Here is a 25,295-nt window from a genome sequence, read left to right on the forward strand (position 1 = left end):
GGTGGGGCAGGGGGCGGGGCTCTGTATTTAGGGGCTTATTTACTGCGTAATTGTTTGTATCATGTTCTCAGACCAGGAATTTGCCTTCATTTCCTATAAAGGAGACAGTTAAGGACTTTAGGGGGGTAATTAGGGCAATAGAAACCACTGATTCTTGCACTAACCTTGGGGGCAAATGAGATTTGCCTTTACCCCCAATACGTTCTTCTTGCAAGTCCCTCGGGACCAGTTACCCCAGTCAGTGGGAAAGGGGAATGTGTATTCCCAGTTGCTAAGAGAGCCTATAGGGGGCAGTATGCTTAATATATAAGTGCATGCACCTATACAACTGTATGTAACATAGTATGTATAGTAGGGAAATAATAGCTCCTAGTCCTTAGGGGGAATGTATTTCCTGTTACTCATGTGACTTCCTGTCTGCTAGAGTACAACAGTCTTATCCTGCTTTATGGCAGGAATTCTTGATATACACTTAGTCTCTTGTGGCAGGATTAGTTGCCCTTTACATTTACAGCACTGCTGGCTGGTGAGTAAATCATTTGGATCTGATGTGGCAGAACCTCTTCCTCGGGTCTCGGTTCTGCCAGAACTTTTATATGTACCGGACCTTTTCCCTTCGTTGTGCTGTAAATATTAATATGTTGCACTATTTTTCTAGTTATTTCTATTTTTCTATTTCTTTTTCTAATTCGTTTTCATCTCGTTTGTACCGGAATCGTTTTCGAGCGCTTAGCTCCTCCCTTTTGTATAACGAACTCTATGCTCCGCCTACCCAATAATAAGGAAATGATACAAGCGCATACGCAAATGAGTCGTTTTTGTTTTCCTTGTATGTGAGAAAGTCACACAGTTGGGTTGCTAGGGCAAGGCATACCATGGCAACTAGATCTTTGTTTAGGGAAGGGCATTTGTCAACTTAGACGCCTATGGCAAGGGGTAAAGGTGCCCCCTCCTGGGGCAAAACACTGGTGCCAACTCAGGAATTCCAAATTGTTAACCCCTTCACCCCCTTTCCTTGTGGGTACTATGGCCAATTGCCCCAGGAACCAGAGAAGAGCCCTTTACTTGGGGGTAATTTCTGCACATGTAGAAACAATGGGCATTTATTCTGCCCCAGACTGCCCACTTCAGTTTGTAACATGGCAGCTGGGAGAAGGCCCCCCCCCCCCTCACACACACACAGTGGAATACTTTCCCTTTAAAAAAGATCAGGTTATTCATTTAGCAAATCTGCCAGATCATTGGTCCCTCATTCGACTTATTAACCAATGGGATTCCAGAGCCACACACTGACCCCCCCACATTGTGCTTGAGTTGTACCTTCCCAACTATTTGTTCTGCCTATTTGATTAACGGGGGGAGTGTGTCTGTCTGTCCCTTTCCCTTCCCTGCACTGCTGGTTCTGACTCCTGATACAACTCCCCAATACCCATTCATTCCTCATTCTCACTGGGTTTATAGTTATGTGTAACTGTCACTGTGTCTGTCCCTTTCCCTTCCCTGCACTGCTGGTTCTGACTCCTGATACAACTCCCCAATATCCATTCATCCCTCATTCTCACTGGGTTTATAGTTATGTGTAACTGTCACTGTGTCTGTCCCTTTCCCTTCCCTGCACTGCTGGTTCTGACTCCTGATACAACTCCCCAATATCCATTCATTCCTCATTCTCACTGGGTTTATAGTTATGTGTAACTGTCACTGTGTCTGTCCCTTTCCCTTCTCTGCACTGCTGGTTCTGACTCCTGATACAACTCCCCAATACCCATTCATCCCTCATTCTCACTGGGTTTATAGTTATGTGTAACTGTCACTGTGTCTGTCCCTTTCCCTTCCCTGCACTGCTGGTTCTGACTCCTGATACAACTCCCCAATATCCATTCATTCCTCATTCTCACTGGGTTTATAGTTATGTGTAACTGTCACTGTGTCTGTCCCTTTCCCTTCCCTGCACTGCTGGTTCTGACTCCTGATACAACTCCCCAATACCCATTCATTCCTCATTCTCACTGGGTTTATAGTTATGTGTAACTGTCACTGTGTCTGTCCCTTTCCCTTCCCTGCACTGCTGGTTCTGACTCCTGATACAACTCCCCAATACCCATTCATTCCTCATTCTCACTGGGTTTATAGTTATGTGTAACTGTCACTGTGTCTGTCCCTTTCCCTTCCCTGCACTGCTGGTTCTGACTCCTGATACAACTCCCCAATACCCATTCATTCCTCATTCTCACTGGGTTTATAGTTATGTGTAACTGTCACTGTGTCTGTCCCTTTCCCTTCCCTGCACTGCTGGTTCTGACTCCTGATACAACTCCCCAATACCCATTCATTCCTCATTCTCACTGGGTTTATAGTTATGTGTAACTGTCACTGTGTCTGTCCCTTTCCCTTCCCTGCACTGCTGGTTCTGACTCCTGATACAACTCCCCAATATCCATTCATCCCTCATTCTCACTGGGTTTATAGTTATGTGTAACTGTCACTGTGTCTGTCCCTTTCCCTTCCCTGCACTGCTGGTTCTGACTCCTGATACAACTCCCCAATATCCATTCATTCCTCATTCTCACTGGGTTTATAGTTATGTGTAACTGTCACTGTGTCTGTCCCTTTCCCTTCTCTGCACTGCTGGTTCTGACTCCTGATACAACTCCCCAATACCCATTCATCCCTCATTCTCACTGGGTTTATAGTTATGTGTAACTGTCACTGTGTCTGTCCCTTTCCCTTCCCTGCACTGCTGGTTCTGACTCCTGATACAACTCCCCAATATCCATTCATTCCTCATTCTCACTGGGTTTATAGTTATGTGTAACTGTCACTGTGTCTGTCCCTTTCCCTTCTCTGCACTGCTGGTTCTGACTCCTGATACAACTCCCCAATACCCATTCATCCCTCATTCTCACTGGGTTTATAGTTATGTGTAACTGTCACTGTGTCTGTCCCTTTCCCTTCCCTGCACTGCTGGTTCTGACTCCTGATACAACTCCCCAATATCCATTCATTCCTCATTCTCACTGGGTTTATAGTTATGTGTAACTGTCACTGTGTCTGTCCCTTTCCCTTCCCTGCACTGCTGGTTCTGACTCCTGATACAACTCCCCAATACCCATTCATTCCTCATTCTCACTGGGTTTATAGTTATGTGTAACTGTCACTGTGTCTGTCCCTTTCCCTTCCCTGCACTGCTGGTTCTGACTCCTGATACAACTCCCCAATACCCATTCATTCCTCATTCTCACTGGGTTTATAGTTATGTGTAACTGTCACTGTGTCTGTCCCTTTCCCTTCCCTGCACTGCTGGTTCTGACTCCTGATACAACTCCCCAATACCCATTCATTCCTCATTCTCACTGGGTTTATAGTTATGTGTAACTGTCACTGTGTCTGTCCCTTTCCCTTCCCTGCACTGCTGGTTCTGACTCCTGATACAACTCCCCAATATCCATTCATCCCTCATTCTCACTGGGTTTATAGTTATGTGTAACTGTCACTGTGTCTGTCCCTTTCCCTTCCCTGCACTGCTGGTTCTGACTCCTGATACAACTCCCCAATACCCATTCATTCCTCATTCTCACTGGGTTTATAGTTATGTGTAACTGTCACTGTGTCTGTCCCTTTCCCTTCCCTGCACTGCTGGTTCTGACTCCTGATACAACTCCCCAATACCCATTCATCCCTCATTCTCACTGGGTTTATAGTTATGTGTAACTGTCACTGTGTCTGTCTGACCATTTGGTTCTGACTCCTGAAATTATGTAACAGGTCAGTTCTGCAGACACACAATGACAAAGCACAACCTTGTGTCCCCACTGAGATGTGACTCCTGCACTTAAAGACACACTGACACCTTTGTTAATTGAGCTTAATTACCTACAATTATTTGCCTCCCTCCGACCCTCCCCTCGGGGGACAATGAGCCCCAGGAACCTCTGGGCTGACAAACAGGGAATCCTGGTATTTGGCTCTGATGTGGGTCCTGGGTCTGTGCTGTGAGGGGCCACTGTCCTAATGAGGTTTCTACCTCCCTTCTCTCACTTTCATTTACTTCCTATGCTGATGGTGAGATCCCCTTTCCCCCCCACCCCCAATGTATCACTCATTCCCCCTCTCTGGGTAGGGAATCCCATAACCTGACTGCCCTTACAGTAAGGAACCCCTTCCTATGCTGATGGTGAGATCCCCTTTCCCCCCCACCCCCAATGTATCACTCATTCCCCCTCTCTGGGTAGGGAACCCCATAACCTGACTGCCCTTACAGTAAGGAACCCCTTCCTATGCTGATGGTGAGATCCCCTTTCCTCCCCACCCCCAATGTATCACTCATTCCCCCTCTCTGGGTAGGGAACCCCATAACCTGACTGCCCTTACAGTAAGGAACCCCTTCCTATGCTGATGGTGAGATCCCCTTTCCCCCCCACCCCCAATGTATCACTCATTCCCCCTCTCTGGGTAGGGAACCCCATAACCTGACTGCCCTTACAGTAAGGAACCCCTTCCTATGCTGATGGTGAGATCCCCTTTCCTACCCACCCCCAATGTATCACTCATTCCCCCTCTCTGGGTAGGGAACCCCATAACCTGACTGCCCTTACAGTAAGGAACCCCTTCCTATGCTGATGGTGAGATCCCCTTTCCTCCCCACCCCCAATGTATCACTCATTCCCCCTCTCTGGGTAGGGAACCCCATAACCTGACTGCCCTTACAGTAAGGAACCCCTTCCTATGCTGATGGTGAGATCCCCTTTCCTCCCCACTCCCAATGTATCACTCATTCCCCCTCTCTGGGTAGGGAACCCCATAACCTGACTGCCCTTACAGTAAGGAGCCCCTTCCTATGCTGATGGTGAGATCCCCTTTCCTCCCCACCCCCAATGTATCACTCATTCCCCCTCTCTGGGTAGGGAACCCCATAACCTGACTGCCCTTACAGTAAGGAACCCCTTCCTATGCTGATGGTGAGATCCCCTTTCCTCCCCACCCCCAATGTATCAATCATTCCCCCTCTCTGGGTAGGGAATCCCATAACCTGACTGCCCTTACAGTAAGGAACCCCTTCCTATGCTGATGGTGAGATCCCCTTTCCTCCCCACCCCCAATGTATCAATCATTCCCCCTCTCTGGGTAGGGAACCCCATAACCTGACTGCCCTTACAGTAAGGAACCCCTTCCTATGCTGATGGTGGGGAATACAAACACAATACCAAGGTGAGTGACTGACCAATAGGGAAGGGGCTATTGAAGCTAAAGGTGAGACTACACCTTCTCACTCCAGTGTTCAAGCCCCTCCTTCAGTCTTTGCTATGGGGGGGTGTTAGACTGCCCCTCCCAGTCCTTTCCTGCCCCGTTGGAGGGAGTTGGAGCAAAGGAGAAAATGTTTCACAGCTGAGATTCCCCCCAGGGCTGCACAGTCGGTTCCGACTTCTGACAACGCAGGGTAAGTGGCTCCAGGTGAGTTTTGGGGAATGGAAGGAGTTGGGAGAAAAATGAGAATTTACTGCCCAGGATATGGGGGTGAAGTTACATTAGTGATGTGGGGGCCCCGGGGCTGTTAGGGCCCCTTATGGTATCTCTGTGTCTATGAGACCTGCCTGGGGGGGTCTGTTCCTCTGTGTCGCCCCCAAATCACAGAGACCCCCAGAAACCTGCAGGAAATAAATGGGTTCCAGTTTTACTTCCCCTTTAATCAGTTCCTATGGGAGGAATTTCCCTCGTTAGCAACAAAATGGGGGCGACTTCCCCGCTGATTATTGGGATTATTCTCGGAATTCCGCTCCGATTCCAGTTTCTCCGTCGCTCGGCAACGGATTTATATTAAATCTCTTTGTAAATCTGTTTCTGCCCCTCGACTTAGTCCTGTGCGGCCCCCCGGTTACATGTAGCCCCCCTTATATCTATGGGATGGGGGCCCTATTACATCTGTATACTGTATCGGGGGACCCTGTTATATCTGTATACTATATTGGGGGCCCCTGTCACTCACCCCTGTTATATCTTTATAATATAATATATCGGGGGGCCCCTGTCGCTCACCCCTGTTATATCTTTGTAATATAATATATTGGGGGCCCCTGTCACTCACCCCTGTTATATCTTTATTATATAATATATTGGGGGCCCCTGTCGCTCACCCCTGTTATATCTTTATTATATAATATATTGGGGGCCCCTGTCACTCACCCCTGTTATATCTTTATTATATAATATATTGGGGGCCCCTGTCACTCACCCCTGTTATATCTTTATTATATAATATATTGGGGGCCCCTGTCACTCACCCCTGTTATATCTTTATTATATAATATATTGGGGGCCCCTGTCACTCACCCCTGTTATATCTTTATTATATAATATATTGGGGGCCCCTGTCACTCACCCCTGTTATATCTTTATTATATAATATATCGGGGGGCCCCTGTCGCTCACCCCTGTTATATCTTTGTAATATAATATATTGGGGGCCCCTGTCGCTCACCCCTGTTATATCTTTATTATATAATATATTGGGGGTCCCTGTCACTCACCCCTGTTATATCTTTATTATATAATATATTGGGGGCCCCTGTCACTCACCCCTGTTATATCTTTATTATATAATATATTGGGGGCCCCTGTCACTCACCCCTGTTATATCTTTATTATATAATATATTGGGGCCCCTGTCACTCACCCCTGTTATATCTTTATTATATAATATATCGGGGGCCCCTGTCACTCACCCCTGTTATATCTTTGTAATATAATATATTGGGGGCCCCTGTCACTCACCCCTGTTATATCTTTGTAATATAATATATTGGGGGCCCCTGTCACTCACCCCTGTTATATCTTTGTAATATAATATATTGGGGGCCCCTGTCACTCACCCCTGTTATATCTTTGTAATATAATATATTGGGGGCCCCTGTCGCTCACCCCTGTTATATCTTTGTAATATAATATATTGGGGGCCCCTGTCGCTCACCCCTGTTATATCTTTGTAATATAATATATTGGGGGCCCCTGTCGCTCACCCCTGTTATATCTTTATTATATAATATATCGGGGGCCCCTGTCACTCACCCCTGTTATATCTTTGTAATATAATATATTGGGGGCCCCTGTCACTCACCCCTGTTATATCATTATTATATAATATATTGGGGGCCCCTGTCACTCACCCCTGTTATATCTTTGTAATATAATATATTGGGGGCCCCTGTCACTCACCCCTGTTATATCATTATTATATAATATATTGGGGGCCCCTGTCACTCACCCCTGTTATATCTTTGTAATATAATATATTGGGGGCCCCTGTCACTCACCCCTGTTATATCTTTGTAATATAATATATCGGGGGCCCCTGTCACTCACCCCTGTTATATCTTTATTATATAATATATTGGGGCCCCTGTCACTCACCCCTGTTATATCTTTATTATATAATATATCGGGGGCCCCTGTCACTCACCCCTGTTATATCTTTGTAATATAATATATTGGGGGCCCCTGTCACTCACCCCTGTTATATCTTTGTAATATAATATATTGGGGGCCCCTGTCACTCACCCCTGTTATATCTTTGTAATATAATATATTGGGGGCCCCTGTCACTCACCCCTGTTATATCATTATTATATAATATATTGGGGGCCCCTGTCACTCACCCCTGTTATATCTTTGTAATATAATATATTGGGGGCCCCTGTCACTCACCCCTGTTATATCTTTGTAATATAATATATTGGGGGCCCCTGTCACTCACCCCTGTTATATCTTTGTAATATAATATATTGGGGGCCCCTGTCGCTCACCCCTGTTATATCTTTGTAATATAATATATTGGGGGCCCCTGTCGCTCACCCCTGTTATATCTTTGTAATATAATATATTGGGGGCCCCTGTCGCTCACCCCTGTTATATCTTTGTAATATAATATATTGGGGGCCCCTGTCGCTCACCCCTGTTATATCTTTATTATATAATATATCGGGGGCCCCTGTCACTCACCCCTGTTATATCTTTGTAATATAATATAATATAATATATTGGGGGCCCCTGTCACTCACCCCTGTTATATCTTTGTAATATAATATATTGGGGGCCCCTGTCACTCACCCCTGTTATATCTTTGTAATATAATATATCGGGGGCCCCTGTCACTCACCCCTGTTATATCTTTGTAATATAATATATCGGGGGCCCCTGTCACTCACCCCTGTTATATCATTATTATATAATATATTGGGGGCCCCTGTCACTCACCCCTGTTATATCTTTGTAATATAATATATTGGGGGCCCCTGTCGCTCACCCCTGTTATATCTTTGTAATATAATATATCGGGGGCCCCTGTCGCTCACCCCTGTTATATCTTTATTATATAATATATTGGGGGGTCCTGACACTTCTCCCTGGTTTCCCATTAATTCAGCCACAAGTAACTGTATAACTTACCCTTGAATTTACCATTCAGCTCAGTGTGGGGGAAAGAGGATTCCGTCACTATGGGAGAGCTCTGTACGTACAATGTCCCTTTATTCCGGGGATTGTATGTTAATGCTGCTCATTGGAGGGGCCAATTAAGGGACAGATAACGAGGAAGTGAGGGGCCGCCTATTGTTATTAGGAGGGAATGGGCCGGACTCTATAAAGCCAATGGCACTTTTGGACTCCCCAACTCCTGGTTCCAAAGTGCTTGCTGCCCCTCCCCATTGGCTAAAGTGGGGGTGACTTGTGGGCAATGGAAGGAGTTTTGGGGTGTCGTGGGTATTAGGGTTTGGGCAAGTAAAGGAGGAGTAATTGGCGGGGGTTATTGGGCAGTCACAGACTTGTTGTACAACAGAACCAGTGTGGCGGATAATCAGCTCTTGGGACCAGCATAAGCCCATTTGTGTCAGCCTGAGGGTCGGAACCAACCAATCACAGTACAGTTTAGGGAACGTCATTGAACTCCATAATATTCCCTGCAATCTATTTGCAATTCATGATATTTAGGAACTTACTACTCACCTACTACTCCCTCCTCACCTACTGCTCCCTACCAACCAACTACTCCCTACCAACTTACTACTCCCTACTCACCTACTACTCCCTCCTCACCTACTGCTCCCTACCAACCTACTACTCCCTACCAACCTACTACTCCCTACCCACCTACTGCTCCCTACCAACCTACTACTCCCTACCAACCTACTACTCCCTACCAACCTACTACTCCCTACCAACCTACTACTCCCTACCAACCTACTACTCCCTACTCACCTACTACTCCCTACCAACCTACTACTCCTACAACCTACTACTCCTACCAACCCTACTACTCCCTACTCACCTACTACCTCCCTACCAACCTACTACTCCTACCAACCTACTGCTCCCTACTCACCTACTACTCCCTACCAACCTACTACTCCCTACTCACCTACTGCTCCCTACCAACTACTACTCCTCCTCACCTACTGCTCCCTACCAACCTACTACTCCCTACCAACCTACTACTCCCTACCCACCTAACTGCTCCCCTACCAACCTACTACTACCTACCCACCTACTGCTCCCTACCAACCTACTACTCCCTCCTCACCTACTGCTCCCTACCAACCTACTACTCCCTACCCACCTACTGCTCCCTACCAACCTACTACTCCCTACCAACCTACTACTCCCTACCAACCTACTACTCCCTACCAACCTACTACTCCCTACTCACCTACTACTCCCTACCAACCTACTACTCCCTACCCACCTACTGCTCCCTACCAACCTACTACTCCCTACCAACCTACTACTCCCTACCCACCTACTGCTCCCTACCAACCTACTACTCCCTACCAACCTACTACTCCCTACCAACCTACTACTCCCTACTCACCTACTACTCCCTACCAACCTACTACTCCCTACCAACCTACTGCTCCCTACTCACCTACTACTCCCTACCAACCTACTACTCCCTACTCACCTACTGCTCCCTACCAACCTACTACTCCCTCCTCACCTACTGCTCCCTACCAACCTACTACTCCCTACCAACCTACTACTCCCTACCCACCTACTGCTCCCTACCAACCTACTACTCCCTACCCACCTACTGCTCCCTACCAACCTACTACTCCCTCCTCACCTACTGCTCCCTACCAACCTACTACTCCCTACCCACCTACTGCTCCCTACCAACCTACTACTCCCTCCTCACCTACTGCTCCCTACCAACCTACTACTCCCTACCCACCTACTACTCCCTACCCACCTACTGCTCCCTACCAACCTACTACTCCCTCCTCACCTACTGCTCCCTACCAACCTACTACTCCCTACCCACCTACTACTCCCTACCCACCTACTGCTCCCTACCAACCTACTACTCCCTCCTCACCTACTGCTCCCTACCAACCTACTACTCCCTCCTCACCTACTGCTCCCTACTCACCTACTACTCCCTACCAACCTACTACTCCCTACCAACCTACTACTCCCTACCCACCTACTGCTCCCTACCAACCTACTACTCCCTCCTCACCTACTGCTCCCTACTCACCTACTACTCCCTCCTCACCTACTGCTCCCTACTCACCTACTACTCCCTACCAACCTACTACTCCCTACTCACCTACTACTCCCTACTCACCTACTACTCCCTACCAACCTACTACTCCCTACCAACCTACTACTCCCTCCTCACCTACTACTCCCTCCTCACCTGCTACTCCCTCCTCACCTACTACTCCCCTACTGCTCCCTACTCACCTACTACTCCCTACTCACCTACTACTCCCTACTCACCTACTACTCCCTACCAACCTACTACTCCCTACTCACCTACTATTCCCTACCAACCTACTACTCCCTACCCACCTACTACTCCCTACCCACCTACTGCTCCCTACCAATTTACTACTCCCTCCTCACCTACTGCTCCCTACCAACCTACTACTCCCTACCCACCTACTGCTCCCTACCAACCTACTACTCCCTCCTCACCTACTGCTCCCTACCAACCTACTACTCCCTCCTCACCTACTGCTCCCTACCAACCTACTACTCCCTCCTCACCTACTGCTCCCTACCAACCTACTACTCCCTACTCACCTACTGCTCCCTACCAACCTACTACTCCCTACTCACCTACTACTCCCTACCAACCTAGTACTCCCTCCTCACCTACTGCTCCCTACCAACCTACTACTCCCTACCCACCTACTACTCCCTACCCACCTACTGCTCCCTACCAATCTACTACTCCCTCCTCACCTACTGCTCCCTACCAACCTACTACTCCCTACCCACCTACTGCTCCCTACCAACCTACTACTCCCTCCTCACCTACTGCTCCCTACCAACCTACTACTCCCTCCTCACCTACTGCTCCCTACCAACCTACTACTCCCTCCTCACCTACTGCTCCCTACCAAGCTACTACTCCCTCCTCACCTACTGCTCCCTACCAACCTACTACTCCCTCCTCACCTACTGCTCCCTACCAACCTACTACTCCCTGCTCACCTACTACTCCTTGCTCACTTGCTACATCCTACCCACCTACTACTCCCTACCAACCTACTACTCCCCTGTGACAGTGATTTTCCCCTTTAGGATGAGATTACATTAGACCTGATTGTGCAAATTCCCCCGAGAGACGTTCAGTCCCTGTTTGACAAATATTTGGTTTGGATAAAGGTCACCCTGCCCCCCCCCTGCCCCCCCCCTGCCCCCCCTGCCCCCCCCCCCCCCGGTCTGTATAATAGAGAAAATGGTCTTAGCATTCTCTAATCCTATTGGACAGATGAAATGAGCAAGTCTGATGCATAATAATAATTGCTGACTGCAGTGGAGAATTCTGGGATTCCAATATGCTCCTCGGGGGCGGGGCCTGGCTCCTTTTTAAGCTGAATTTGGCATTTAAAGTGGGAATCTTCACTGCTGACCCCCCAAAAAGCTGCCCCCCCCAGTCTCTCTTTATAGGACTGACTGGGGGCCCAGCAATCCATGGGGGGACTCCATGGATCCATGATTTGCCCCACTCTTGCCCCTTTCTTTCCCATAGACTTAGTCTTAGTTATAGACTGGTTAGGGGCCCCAATGTCTTGGTTTGGGACCCCAGTGTCGACCCCTGGAAAAAAAGCGGGGAATCCTTTTGGCTTCCCTTGTGGACAACTGAAACATTGAACCCTTTCACCCCCACAGGTCATTGCTCCAATCGCACAACATGACGGTGGAGAAGGAACCGAGTGACTCCAACAACCCAAACATGGATCCACCTGAGGTTCTGATGAGCAATGGGGGTGGGGAAACTCCCCCCCAAAAGGTTTCCTGTTGCTCCAACCTAAAGGTAACTCAAGGCTCCTCCCATTATTATTCACCTGGGGCCACAGCAACGTAACAGAAATGGATCAGCGCCCAATTGATTGATAGAGAGGAAATGATGTCGGAGCCTCTATTGGTCAATATTTTATTGTAATGATGAAGCCCCCCCCCCCCAGGAACGTAGATGAGAGGCTCATCCCGTGTACAGTGTTGTTTATATAGAACTTTGTCCACGTGTTGGCCAACGGCTTGTGCCCGACCTGGTGCCACGTGATGTCCATGGCAAATATGGCTGTGGCCTTGGCTGGGGTTCAGAGAGCTGTTTGAGTTAGATAGCAGGGGGCAGGCTGGGTAATATTTAATCACCGGAAATCTTTTATCTCTGAGTGCTCAATGGGATGTCAAACAAAGACACGTGCCCCCCCCCAGCCCCCACCCCATCTCCTTTAGGGGCAAATAATGACCTTTCTGCTTCAACAGACAAAATCTCCAGTCAAAATTCCAGCAAATCAGAACCTGGTGGAACCTTCTTCTTGGCCATAGAGAGTATCTGCTGTCCTGCTTCATAAATGGTCAGATCCAATGGAAACCACCAAGAGCCCCCACCCCACCCATCAACCGTCCCAACGGGGACATATCTCCAAAGGGGACATTTCTCCAACAGAGACATTTCTCCAACAGAGACATTTCTCCAACAGAGACATTTCTCCAAAGGGGACATTTCTCCAATGGGGACATTTCTCCAATGGGGACATTTCTCCAAAGGGGACATTTCTCCAACGGGGACATTTCTCCAAAGGGGACATTTCTCCAACGGGGACATTGATCCAATGGGGACATTTCTCCAACGGGGACATTTCTCCAACGGGGACATTTCTCCAAAGGGGACATTTCTCCAACGGGGACATTTCTCCAATGGGGACATTTCTCCAACGGGGACATTTCTCCAAAGGGGACATTTCTCCAACAGAGACATTTCTCCAACGGGGCCATTTCTCCAACGGGGACATTTCTCCAACGGGGATTTCTCCAATGGGGACATTTCTCCAAAGGGGACATTTCTCCAACGGGGACATTTCTCCAACGGGGGCATTTCTCCAACGGGGACATTTCTCCAAAGGGGACATTTCTCCAACGGGGACATTTCTCCAACGGGGACATTTCTCCAAAGGGGACATTTCTCCAAAGGGAACATTTCTCCAAAGGGGATTTCTGACTGCAGTGGAGAATTCTGGGATACCAAGATGCACCTCGGTGGCGAGGCCTTGCTCCTTTTTAATCTGAGTTTGGTATTTAAAGTGGGAAGCTTCACTGTCCCCCCCCCCAGGTCTCTCTTTATAGGACTGACTGCTGGGGGCCCAGCAATCCATGGAGGGACTGAATGGACATGGGGAAGATCCATGATTTGCCCCACTCTTGCCCCTTTCTTTCCCATAGACCTAGTCTTGGTTATTGACTGGTTAGGGGCCCCAATGTCTTGGTTTGTGACTCCTTGAAAAAAAGGAGGGGAATCCTTTTGGCTTCCCCTGTGGGCACTAAAATCTGAAAGGGGGCAACTTTTTTCCATCAAAGTAAGAACATTAAAGGTTTGAGAAATGTTCCAGCTCTGATGGTTGATAAGAGCCAACAGGTCCCTCTTTCCCAAGAGCTGAAGGAGATGGTTTCCACCAGATTTGTCTGTTTATGAAGCTTCACAAACCTCCATTAAATCAGATGGGGCAATGGAAATGCATCAGTGTAGGGAGCGGAGAAGCCCAATTGGCCACTGACCAGCCGTCTGGTGGACCAACATGATGTTTCTCCTGGCAGATGTTCCTGGTGGCCCTGTGCTTCAGCTACTTTGCCAAAGCTTTCTCGGGAAGTTACATGAAGAGCTCCATCACGCAGATCGAGAGGAGGTTCGACATCTCGTCGTCTACAGTGGGGATGATCGACGGAAGCTTTGAGATTGGTAACTCCTGACTCTTGGCTCTATTCTGTGCTCCGCTCTCGTTGCTATGCACTGATGGACCTTGGATTTCGGTTACAGGCAACTTGATGGTGATCGCCATCGTTAGTTACTTTGGGGCGCAGTTCCACCGGCCGAGGATCATCGCAGCCGGGTGTATCCTGATGTCCCTTGGGAGTTTCCTGACGGCAATGCCGCACTTCTTCATGGGACTGTATGTATTGTACCTACCCCGAAAACTTCCCCTTCCTGAGCAAGTTGGCCTTCCCATCAACCCCACCCAACTAATGCCGGGCTATGACCAGGCCCTCACAATATATAATAGGCCCCCCAATATGTACATGAATCCCTTATCATTCTACATGTACAGGTAACCCTCCCAACTCTACTACATGTACAGGTAACCCTCCCAACTCTACTACATGTACAGGTAACCCTCCCAACTCTACTACATGTACAGGTAACCCTCCCAACTCTACTACATGTACAGGTAATCCTCTTAACTTTACTACATGTACAGATAACCCTCCCAACTCTACTATAGGTAGAGGTAACCCTCACAACTCTACTACATGTACAGGTAACCCTCCCAACTCTACTACATGTACAGGTCATCCTCTTAACTTTACTACATGTACAGATAACCCTCCCAACTCTACTACATGTACAGGTAACCCTCCCAACTCTACTATATGTACAGGTAACCCTCCCAACTCTACTACATGTACAGATAACTCTCCCAACTCTACTACATGTACAGATAACTCTCCCAACTCTACTACATGTACAGGTAACCCTCACAACTCTACTATATGTACAGGTAACCCTCCCAACTCTACTAGATGTACAGATAACTCTCCCAACTCTACTACATGTACAGGTAACCCTCCCAACTCTAATATATGTACAGGTAACCCTCCCAACTCTACTACATGTACAGATAACTCTCCCAACTCTACTACATGTACAGGTAACCCTCCCAACTCTACTATATGTACAGGTAACCCTCCCAACTCTACTACATGTACAGATAACTCTCCCAGCTCTACTACATGTACAGGTAACCCTCACAACTCTACTACATGTACAGATAACCCTCACAACTCTACTATATGTACAGGTAACCCTCCCAACTCTACTACATGTACAGGTAATCCTCTTAACTTTACTACATGTACAGATAACCCTCCCAACTCTACTACATGTACAGGTAATCCTCACAACTCTAAGACATGTGCATATAGCTCTCAGAACTCTATTCCAGGTATAGGCAATCATCACAACTCTACTTCATGTACAGGTAACCCTCACAACTCTACTACAGGTACATAGAGCCCTTAGAACTCCACTCCAGGTATAGGTAACCCTCAAAACTCTACTACATGTGCATATAGCATTTAGAACTCTATTCCAGGTAAAGGTAATCCTCACAACTCTACTACATGTATAGATAACTCTCAGAACTCTACTATATGTACAGATAGCTCTCAAGAACTCTACTCCAGGTAGAGGGAACCCTCACAACTCTACTCCAGGTAGAGGTAACGCTCACAACTCTACTCCAGGTGGAGGTAACGCTCACAACTCTACTCCAGGTAGAGGGAACCCTCACAACTTTACTCCAGGTAGAGGGAACCCTCACAACTCTATTATATATACAGATATGCATCAAATCTCTACTGTGTAGGCCAAGTTTGCCCAAGACAAGGGTTTATGGGTGCAACTTACCCGTATAAGTGATGTTGCTGATATTATTTCACAGGTACAAGTACGAGACAGTGGGAGGCCCTACCTCACTAAACAGCAATGCCACCATCAACGTGTCCCCCTGTTTGGCTAATCGGTCACTGGTCGACACCCCTAAACCAGGTAAAGACAGGATTGAAGCTGTCTATGGGTGGAGTCTTGTGCCATCATCCAACTCTAAGTCTATCCTATGTGTGTTGGTTTGGAATTACCAGGTTTATACCCACCTGAAGAATAGGTCATGTCATGTGACTCTGGCCCTTCCTGTTACTTGACCCTTACCCAGGTGGCTTCCTTGTATGAAAACGTTACTTGCCCTTTGATATTTACATCGTTCCACCAAACTGATATTTTATCCCGGAATTTTCCTTTTTCAGATTGTGTAACAGAAAACGGTTCCCACATGTGGGTTTTCCTGCTGGTGGGGAATATTTTACGGGGAATAGGGGAAACCCCCATAGCCCCTCTTGGAATTTCCTACCTGGATGATTTTTCTAGACCGGAAAACACTCCCCTACATATTGGTAAGTTCCTCTGTCGAACTCCCAGGGCCATCACTGGGGGGATGGGGGCCACGTTCCTCCTGATGGCCCAGATCCACATGCCCTGAAAGGGGTGGGGCTTGCCATGGAATTACCAAGGTTATGGGCATGCTGGATTTGTTTAGGGTTTAGTGACATGTGAATGGGGTGGACAACCAATGTTGTCCACCATTAGTGAAAGTTCACTTATAGGGAAACTTGTGTGTAGCACCCATAAATAAGCTGATGGTTCCCTTGGGTGACCCTGGGCTCCCATATAAACCATATCATGAGGTAATTGGCCTTTCTGTCGGCAGCTTGTTTACACACCGTAGCCATGTTTGGCCCTATGACCGGCTTCATGTTGGGTTCCTTTCTTGCCCGACTCTATGTCGATATCGGCTTTGTGGATACGGGTAAGTAAGTCTCACAATATCATTATATCTGCGTATTGTAACTCAAGTTCTCTTGAACTCATCTTGTTTCTTCCTGTTCTTCTTTATTTGTCTTCTTCTTTCTTATTCCTTTCTATTCCTTCTTTCTTTTTGTTCCTCTTCTTTCTCCTTGCAGTACCCTTTTTTCTTCCATTTTCTTTCTTTTTGCTGTTTCTTTGTCTTCTTCCTTTCTTCTTTTTTTCTTATATCTTCTTTCTATTTCTTCTTACTTAGTCTTCTTTCTTGCTTTCTTCTTTTTTTTTACATCTTTGTTTTTGTTTTCTTCATCTTCTTTCTTTTTTCTTAAATCTTGTTTCTTCTTGTTCTTCTTCCTTTCTCTTTATCTTCTTCTTCTTCTTTCTCCTTCCAGTACCCTTTTTTCTTCCATTTTCTTTCTTTTTGTTTTTTCTTTGTTTCCTTTGTTCTTATTTTCTTACATCTTCTTTCTTAGTCTTCGTTCTTCTTTCTTTCTTCTTTTTTCTTCCATCTTGTTTCTTCTTGTTCTTATTTCTTTCTCTTTCTTCTTTCTTTTTCTTCTTCTTCTTTCTCCTTCCAGTATTCTTTTTTCTTCCATTTTCTTTCTTATTGTTGTTTCTTTGTCATCTTGCTTTCTTCTTTATTCTTCCATCTTTGTCTTCTACATTCATCTTCTTTTTTCTTCTTATTTACGGTCCATATAGCTAGTTAATTATGGATTCACAAATGCAGAAAGCCATCTTAAACCCCAATTTGATTTCTTCCACCTTCTTTCTTTGTATTATTTCTTCAGCTTCTTTCTTCTTCTTCATTCTTTTTTTCTTACATCTTCTTTATTTTTCTTCTTTCTTTGTCTTCTTCTTTCTTCTACATTTCAGACCCTCTCTGGGGCCCGACCACCCACTCACCCACTGCCAGGAGGCTGGGATCGGGGCTGGGTCGGCAGTGTCCCACTGGCCAAAGAGAGGAACCGATATCACTTATACCCCCCAATATCTCATCGGGGCTGGGTCAGCGGTGTCCCACTGGCCAAAGACATTCGTCTTTTTTTTCTTCTTCTTTATGGTCCATATAGATAGATAATTATGGATTCACAAACACAGAAAGCCATCTTAAACCTCAGTTTGATTTGGTTTGAGACCTTGGCCCATATTTTAAACCATTTTCCAGGAAATGTTCTACTGAAGTAAATCTTACAATATGGTTCTTTCTGTTCATCATTAATTAAAGTCTGTTTAGTTCTTTCTTTCTTCCTCTCCTTTGGCTTTCTTTCTTCCTCTTGTATTTCTTGTTCTTTCTTCTTCCTCTTCATTCTTTATCTTCATACTCAACCCAATCCAAACCTTTTAAGTCATGTGACTTTAAAGCTCTGGATTTTTCAGATTTTCTCCAACTTGAATATACAATTGTGGCTTGGAGTTGTGGGAGGACATCTCGTCTCTCAGTGTTACCCAATGTAAGGCCCCTGGGGGCCGGTACTGACACAAGTTTCTGTTTCAGATACAATAACCATTACGCCGCAGGATACACGTTGGGTCGGAGCCTGGTGGATCGGTTTTCTGCTTTCCGGAGCCGTGAATCTCATGTCTGCCATCCCCTTCTTTTTCCTACCCGAGAGCCTGAAAGAAGAGCAGAGAGAGGGGCAGAAACCCCAGACTAAGCAAGGGGAAGAAAAGGGGCACAAACAAAAAGAAAAGCCCACGTTGCGAGGTCAGTTGCTTCTTCTTCGGTTTGACATTGAAAAACACTTGGGACTTTCCCATTGATCTTCTCTTTAATTCTCATTGTAGGTTTCTTTGCCGCCTTGAAGACGTTGTGTTTCAACCGATTATTTGTCATGTTGATGTGCCTCACCCTCCTGCAGACCAACAGCTTCCTTGGCTTCATTACATACAAACCCAAGTACATGGAGCAGCAGTATGGCCAGTCCATCTCCAAGGCCAACTTTGTCACTGGTGAGTAAATGGCTAAACCCAAGGGCCCACTGGGGAAACCCTGGAGTTACTGGGATGTTCACGGTGTTGGAAGCTCCAGGCTTCTCTGGCATCAGTAGGTGCAGTTGTCCATCATTCATTAGACCAGGTAGGATGCAGGCTCAGACTGGGGTGTGCTACCCAAAAGCTAGGGCTGCTACCCATGGGGCCCTCAGACCTCCTCTGGGGCCCAACCACCCACTCACCCACCACCAGGAGGCTGGGATCTGAACTGGGTCCGTGGTGTCACTGGCCAAAGAGAGGAACCAACTTCACTTATACCCCCCAATTTCTCATTGGGGCTGGGTCAGAGGTGTCCCACTGGCCAAAGAGAGGAACCAATACCCATTTACCCCACAATATCTCATCGGGGCTGGGTCGACGGTGTCCCACTGGCCAAAGAGAGGAACCAATACCCCTTTACCCCCCAATATCTCATCAGGGCTGGGTCGGCGGTGTTCCACTGGCCAAAGAGAGGGACCAATATCACTTATACCCCCCAATATCTCATCAGGGCTGGGTCCACTGTGTCCCACTGGCGAAGAGAGGAACCAATATCATTTATACCCCCCAATATCTCATCGGGGCTGGGTCGGCGGTGTCCCACTGTCCAAAGAGAGGAACCAATACCCCTTTACCCCCCAATATCTCATCGGGGCTGGGTCAGCGGTGTCCCACTGGCCAAAGAGAGGAACCAATACCCCTTTACCCCCCAATATCTCATCGGTGCTGGGTCGGCGGTGTCCCACTGTCCAAAGAGAGGAACCAATATCACTTATACCCCCCAATATCTCATCGGGGCTGGGTCGGCGGTGTCCCACTGGCCAAAGAGAGGAACCAATACCCCTTTACCCCCCAATATCTCATCGGTGCTGGGTCGGCGGTGTCCCACTGTCCAAAGAGAGGAACCAATATCACTTATACCCCCCAATATCTCATCGGGGCTGGGTCGGCGGTGTCCCACTGGCCAAAGAGAGGAACCAATACCCCTTTACCCCCCAATATCTCATCGGGGCTGGGTCAGCGGTGTCCCACTGGCCAAAGAGAGGAACCAATACCCCTTTACCCCCCAATATCTCATCGGTGCTGGGTCGGCGGTGTCCCACTGTCCAAGAGAGGAACCAATATCACTTATACCCCCCAATATCTCATCGGGGCTGGGTCGGCGGTGTCCCACTGGCCAAAGAGAGGAACCAATATCATTTATACCCCCCAATATCTCATCGGGGCTGGGTCGGCGGTGTCCCACTGTCCAAAGAGAGGAACCAATATCACTTATACCCCCCAATATCTCATCGGGGCTGGGTCGGCGGTGTCCCACTGGCCAAAGAGAGGAACCAATATCACTTATACCCCCCAATATCTCATCGGGGCTGGGTCGGCGGTGTCCCACTGGCCAAAGAGAGGAACCAATATCACTTATACCCCCCAATATCTCATCCAAAACATTTCTTCTCCATTTCTCCTAGGGGTATCTACATTACCAGCAGCAGCACTGGGGATGTTCTTGGGGGGCCTGATTATGAAGAGGTATAAGTTTGGGCTGCTCGGGGCATCTAAGATGGCATATGGGACCTCCCTCCTGGCGTTTCTCCTGTCTCTTTCGGCCTTTTTCATTGGCTGCGAGAACAACAATGTTGCAGGAATAACGGTGACATATGATAGGTGAGTAGATACAACCCCCTTACCTGATTGGTTTCAGCTCTGTAGCTAGCGTCATAATCCTCACTATTTGCCCTAAAACAAGTGCCCTTTGTCCCCCCTAAACCATGGGGTTACAATGGGGTACAAAGGGAAGCCATTTTGGTTTGTTTTTGTTGTACCAAGAGATTGATGAATTGGAACAAAACTGTTCTCATTTGGGTCAGTGAAGCAGAACATTCATATAGTTCATTCCCTCCCCTGAGTAGCCCCTCCTGTGAGTAGCCCCTCCCCTGAGGAGCGAGTAATTAGGTGAATAAAGTATTAGCGCTGACATTAATATTCTTTTACATATGGTGTTGGGTGTGATTGATGGGGGTACTTTCAGGGCAATCGTCCCCACTGGGTCAGGCTGGATTTTGGTACCGAGATGCCCGACCCAATGGCTCTGTATTCACAAACACACGGAGCTGCCCCATAAGAACCAAACCTTCTTTTCTCATCATCAAAACATCTCACATCCCCCATTTCCTCCCATTTAGGGTCAAAGTGAATAATTTTCAAGACAGAATTATATATTCTCCCTGTAACTCCGACTGTCACTGCTCATCAAAGCAATGGGACCCGGTGTGTGGCGAGAATGGTGTCACCTACGTGTCCGCTTGTCTGGCCGGGTGTAAAGCTTCAACTGGTTCTGGACTGGGCACGGTGAGTAGAACCCCTCAGTGACTGCTAATATCCTTATCATTTACAGTAGGGGGTACATTATCCCTTATAATACATGAGTGATACTCAGAGTTCCCTGTATAACTCAGCCTGCAGCCTTGTGCCTTTATATGGGGGGCACAGAACCCCTCAGTGACTGCTAATATCCTTATCATTTACAGTAGGGGGTACATTATCCCTTATAATACATGAGTGATACTCAGAGTTCCCTGTATAACTCAGCCTGCAGCCTTGTGCCTTTATATGGGGGGCACAGAACCCCTCAGTGACTGCTAATATCCTTATCATTTACAGTAGGGGGTACATTATCCCTTATAATACATGAGTGATACTCAGAGTTCCCTGTATAACTCAGCCTGCAGCCTTGTGCCTTTATATGGGGGGCACAGAACCCCTCAGTGACTGCTAATATCCTTATCATTTACAGTAGGGGGTACATTATCCCTTATAATACATGAGTGATACTCAGAGTTCCCTGTATAACTCAGCCTGCAGCCTTGTGCCTTTATATGGGGGGCACAGAACCCCTCAGTGACTGCTAATATCCTTATCATTTACAGTAGGGGGTACAATTTACATGGGACGGGTGATTGTGTGACAGTGAATTGTGGGTTTGTTTCAGGTCTATCACAACTGCTCATGTATTGACACCGCACTCTCCACGGCAGTAAATTCCTCGGCGCATTTGGGGTCCTGCCCCCGAGGGCCCGATTGCAGCAGAATGTTCATGTTTTATGTCGTCACACAAGCCATCAACACATTTATATTTGCCCTAGGGGCATCCTCGGCCTACGTCCTGCTTCTCTGGTGAGTCCCAGCCTGGGGGGGGGCCTTAAAGCTGCAGATACGACCTGGAAACCCTGTAGAACCCACTGGGTCTGGGCAATGTCCTGTGTCCTATTGCATCCAATTGTATGTGATTGTATCCAATTGTATCTGATTGTATGTGATTGTATCCGATTATATGTGATCCGATTGTATGTGATTGTATCCGATTGTATGTGATTGTATCCGGTTGTATGTGATTGTATCCGATAGTATCTGGTTGTATGTGATTATATGTGATTGTATCTGGTTGTATGTGATTGTATCTGATTGTATCCGATTATATCTGATTGTATGTGATTGTATCTGACTGTATCTAATTGTATGTGATTGTATCCGGTTGTGTGTGTGTGTGTGTGTGTGTGTGATTGTATCTAATTGTATCCGATTGTATCGGAACGTATCTGATTGTATTTGATTGTATCTGATTGTATCCGGTTGTATCTGATTGCATACAATTGTATCTGGTTGTATCTGATTGTATCCGATTATATCTGATTGTATGTGATTGTATGTGATTGTATCTGATTGTGTCTAATTGGTTGGTATTTGTGTTACAGGAGTGTGAACCCAGAAATGAAGTCGCTGGCTGTGGGGGTCTATATGCTGCTCATACGGACACTGGGTAAGTGGGGGGCTTGTATTGCCCCATGGGGCATAAGAAGGGGGTCACATGGTGTTTCTAGTGATCACTGCTCACTAATTGGTGTCTTTGCTTCTCAGCGGGGATTCCGGCCCCAATATACTTTGGGGCGATCATTGACAAGTCTTGTCTGAAGTGGGGTACCAGGCTGTGCGGGGGGCGAGGGGCCTGCCGGTTGTACGATGCCGACTCCTTCAGGTAAATCTCAGGGACACCCCCCCCCCAGCACATGAATATGGTTGTGCCCATAGTTGCCATCAGGGGTGTAAAGGGGTCACTGTAGTGAGCAGTAAAGGGGGCCCCATGATGGAAAAGCAAAAGGGGCTGGACTTATGGCAAGTGGGTGGGGCTTGGGATAAATAGGCAACGGCTGGGGCAGATTATGGGTGGGGGTGCATCCACAATGCAAGGGGCATTTTTTTTCCACTTTACTTGTTTGCAGGGTCCCATACCCAGGGGTCCAGGTGGTCTCCCCCATAACTGAGCATAAGCCCCCTTGTAGCCAATAAGCCTCCCCCCTAAATCTGGGGTGTCTTTGCAGGAGGAGGTTCCTGGGGCTCACCGCCGGGATACGCGCCCCCTCCTACATTCTCTTCTTCATCTTTATTGTGATGGTGAAGAGACGGCCCCCCACCGGGACTGGGGCCCCCCAACCCCACGAGAAGGCAGAAAACTGCGATAAGAAAGAGCTTTATGCCAACGGCGCCAGCGCGGACGAGTGTGTGGCCTTCCAGGCGGAGAAGGAAACCCATATCTAATGGGAACTGCCCCCCCAAACTGGACTTATGGGGGCAATAGGACAATGGATAAGCCCCACCCCCAAACTGGACTTATGGGGGCAATAAGATAATGGAAAAGCCCCCCCTCTTCTTTTTTAGCCGGGGGGCCCAAAAGGTACTTTGTGATCTACCAGTAGTTCTTGAGCCGGTAACCAGTACCTCACTGCAGCCCAGCATTGGCCACACCCATTCAACTACAGCAGCCTTCTGGGTAATTTCCTGGTCTCCAATCAAACAGCTTTGGAAATGGGCACTGTCTCTTTAAATATATTTTGCAGCGCAACATTGTAACTGTCAGGGGGTGGAGCCTAATGTTTCTAGCCCCGCCCCCACTGACCAGATTGGAATAGAATTAAAGTGGGGTTTAAAGGCAACTCATTCAATAAGTTGGCACCACACTGGGCACTGGGTCTATACAGGTACCCAACTGGGCGCTGGTTCTATACAGGTACCCAATTGGGCGCTGGTTCTATACAGGTACCCAACTGGGCGCTGGGTCTATACAGGTACCCAACTGGGCGCTGGGTCTATACAGGTACCCAACTGGGCACCGGGTCTATACAGGTACCCAACTGGGCACTGGGTCTATACAGGTACCCAATTGGGCGCTGGTTCTATACAGGTACCCAACTGGGCGCTGGGTCTATACAGGTACCCAACTGGGCGCTGGGTCTATACAGGTACCCAACTGGGCACCGGGTCTATACAGGTACCCAACTGGGCACTGGGTCTATACAGGTACCCAACTGGGCACTGGGTCTATACAGGTACCCAACTGGGCATTGGGTCTATACAGGTACCCAACTGGGCGCTGGGTCTATACAGGTACCCAACTGGGCGCTGGGTCTATACAGGTACCCAACTGGGCGCTGGGTCTATACAGGTACCCAACTGGGCGCTGGGTCTATACAGGTACCCAACTGGGCGCTGGTCTATACAGGTACCCAACTGGGCGCTGGGTCTATACAGGTACCCAACTGGGCGCTGGGTCTATACAGGTACCCAACTGGGCGCTGGGTCTATACAGGTACCCAAGTGGGCGCTGGGTCTATACAGGTACCAACTGGGCACTGGGTCTATACAGGTACCCAACTGGGCACTGGGTCTATACAGGTACCCAACTGGGCATTGGGTCTATACAGGTACCCAACTGGGCGCTGGGTCTATACAGGTACCCAACTTGGCGCTGGGTCTATACAGGTACCCAACTTGGCGCTGGGTCTATACAGGTACCCAACTGGGCACTGGGTCTATACAGGTACCCAACTGGGCACTGGGTCTATACAGGTACCCAACTGGGCATTAGGTCTATACAGGTACCCAACTGGGCGCTGGGTCTATACAGGTACCCAACTGGGCGCTGGGTCTATACAGGTACCCAACTGGGCGCTGGGTCTATACAGGTACCCAACTGGGCGCTGGGTCTTTACAGGTACCCAACTGGGCGCTGGGTCTATACAGGTACCCAACTGGGCGCTGGGTCTATACAGGTACCCAACTGGGCGCTGGGTCTATACAGGTACCCAACTGGGCGCTGGGTCTATACAGGTACCCAACTGGGCGCTGGGTCTATACAGGTACCCAACTGGGCGCTGGGTCTATACAGGTACCCAACTGGGCGCTGGCCGTCCCGGCTGGTCTATACAGGTACCCAACTGGGCGCTGGGTCTATACAGGTACCCAACTGGGCGCTGGGTCTATACAGGTACCCCAACTGGGCGCTGGGTCTATACAGGTACCCAACTTGGCGCTGGGTCTATACAGGTACCCAACTGGGCGCTGGTCTATACAGGTA

General features: G+C 48.0%; 1 protein-coding gene across 2 annotated transcripts; it reads left to right on the plus strand.

The window, feature by feature from the left end:
- The first annotated feature begins 5,319 nt into the window (after positions 1-5,319).
- On the plus strand, positions 5,320-23,874 carry slco1b3 (solute carrier organic anion transporter family member 1B3). 2 transcript variants are annotated; one of them, XM_031897985.1, is made up of 15 exons: positions 5,320-5,451; positions 12,169-12,313; positions 14,098-14,239; positions 14,318-14,450; positions 15,999-16,105; positions 16,360-16,506; positions 16,821-16,919; positions 18,414-18,623; positions 18,704-18,868; positions 20,356-20,551; positions 21,070-21,235; positions 21,876-22,060; positions 22,639-22,703; positions 22,802-22,919; positions 23,263-23,874. In XM_031897985.1, exons 2-15 carry the CDS (start codon positions 12,191-12,193, stop codon positions 23,477-23,479), a joined length of 2,073 nt encoding a protein of 690 aa, XP_031753845.1. In that variant the 5' UTR covers positions 5,320-5,451; positions 12,169-12,190; the 3' UTR covers positions 23,480-23,874. The 2 variants fall into 2 exon arrangements, with proteins under 2 accessions (XP_031753845.1, NP_001027493.1); NM_001032322.1 differs by having other exon boundaries at positions 5,397-5,437.
- Positions 23,875-25,295: the final 1,421 nt, after the last annotated feature.

This window comes from Xenopus tropicalis, chromosome 3, assembly GCF_000004195.4.
Source record: "Xenopus tropicalis strain Nigerian chromosome 3, UCB_Xtro_10.0, whole genome shotgun sequence".
Lineage (NCBI taxonomy): Eukaryota > Metazoa > Chordata > Amphibia > Anura > Pipidae > Xenopus > Xenopus tropicalis.